Below are 905 nucleotides of genomic sequence, written 5' to 3' on the forward strand. Positions count from 1 at the left end.
TCGTATGGACTGATATTTTCCAAATTGGAATTATTTTATTATCTCTACTTATGATTTGTGTAATCGGTTTAAATACCACTGGAAATTTTTCATCATTATGGAAAACAGCACTCGATGGTGGAAGACTCGATATTTTGAAGTAAATTTCTTTAGCAAATTCTAAAAAAATATTTTGGTTTCCAGTTTTAATTTAGATCCCACGCTGCGTGACAGTTTTTGGACATTTATGATTGGTTATACGTTTCAATGGATGATTTATGTCAATATTTCGCAATCTGGAGTTCAAAAATATCTAGCACTACCAACATTTCGTCAATGGATTTGGTAAGTAAAAATACACAATTCGCGCACTTTTGACAATTACACAGGTCAACAAGGGTTCGGTAACATTGATGACAATTTGGTCAATAGTAGTTTGTTACTTCCTAAATACCAAAATGCCTTTAGTTTTTTGATAACACGTACCGTTTATTTGTTGCATTTTTTACCAATAATTTAATTAATACATTTTCTGCACTTTTTTTTCAATAAATATGGGGGCTGTCAGTGACGAACAAGGGGAGAGGTTACACCAAGACATCAGAAAGATGAAAGAATGCTATCAAGGCCGCTGGAACCCTTCCATGATGGGTGATTACTGTTAGCTTTTTTAAAACGCGACACTAACGTACCTAACAAAAGAAAATGTTGAGATTTCACTCTTTTATTGTAATATATGACTTTTTTAATGTTTCTAAAGTTAGTTTATTAAAATATTGTATGCTCATAATAAAATAAATTAAATAGTTGAATTATTTTCAGTACTTTTTTGCTTTAACATGGGTGTCAGAACGAAGTTGGTAACATACGAATGATGCGTGATGAGACATTTTTGTGAAAATTTTCGAAATCAGAGTGAAAAATCA

The 905-nt window shown here is 31.5% G+C and overlaps 1 protein-coding gene across 1 annotated transcript; it reads left to right on the forward strand.

The window, feature by feature from the left end:
• Positions 1–12: 12 nt before the first annotated feature.
• Positions 13–644, forward strand: LOC123008379 (sodium-coupled monocarboxylate transporter 1-like). Its single transcript, XM_044404151.1, has 3 exons — positions 13–139; positions 184–324; positions 548–644. Exons 1-3 carry the CDS (start codon positions 51–53, stop codon positions 642–644), a joined length of 327 nt encoding a protein of 108 aa, XP_044260086.1. The 5' UTR covers positions 13–50.
• Positions 645–905: the final 261 nt, after the last annotated feature.

The sequence above is a fragment of the Tribolium madens genome, unplaced genomic scaffold (assembly GCF_015345945.1).
Source record: "Tribolium madens isolate multiple individuals breed KSU strain unplaced genomic scaffold, Tmad_KSU_1.1 Scaffold_66;HRSCAF=186, whole genome shotgun sequence".
Lineage (NCBI taxonomy): Eukaryota > Metazoa > Arthropoda > Insecta > Coleoptera > Tenebrionidae > Tribolium > Tribolium madens.

Bases quoted from the DNA above. Each gene is read 5' to 3' on its own strand.
- LOC123008379 (XM_044404151.1), top strand. From the start codon at position 51: ATGATTTGTGTAATCGGTTTAAATACCACTGGAAATTTTTCATCATTA. The intron at 140-183 runs GTAAATTTCTTT...TTTGGTTTCCAG, and splicing joins GGAAGACTCGATATTTTGAA to TTTTAATTTAGATCCCACGC. The intron at 325-547 runs GTAAGTAAAAAT...GGGGGCTGTCAG, and splicing joins ACATTTCGTCAATGGATTTG to TGACGAACAAGGGGAGAGGT.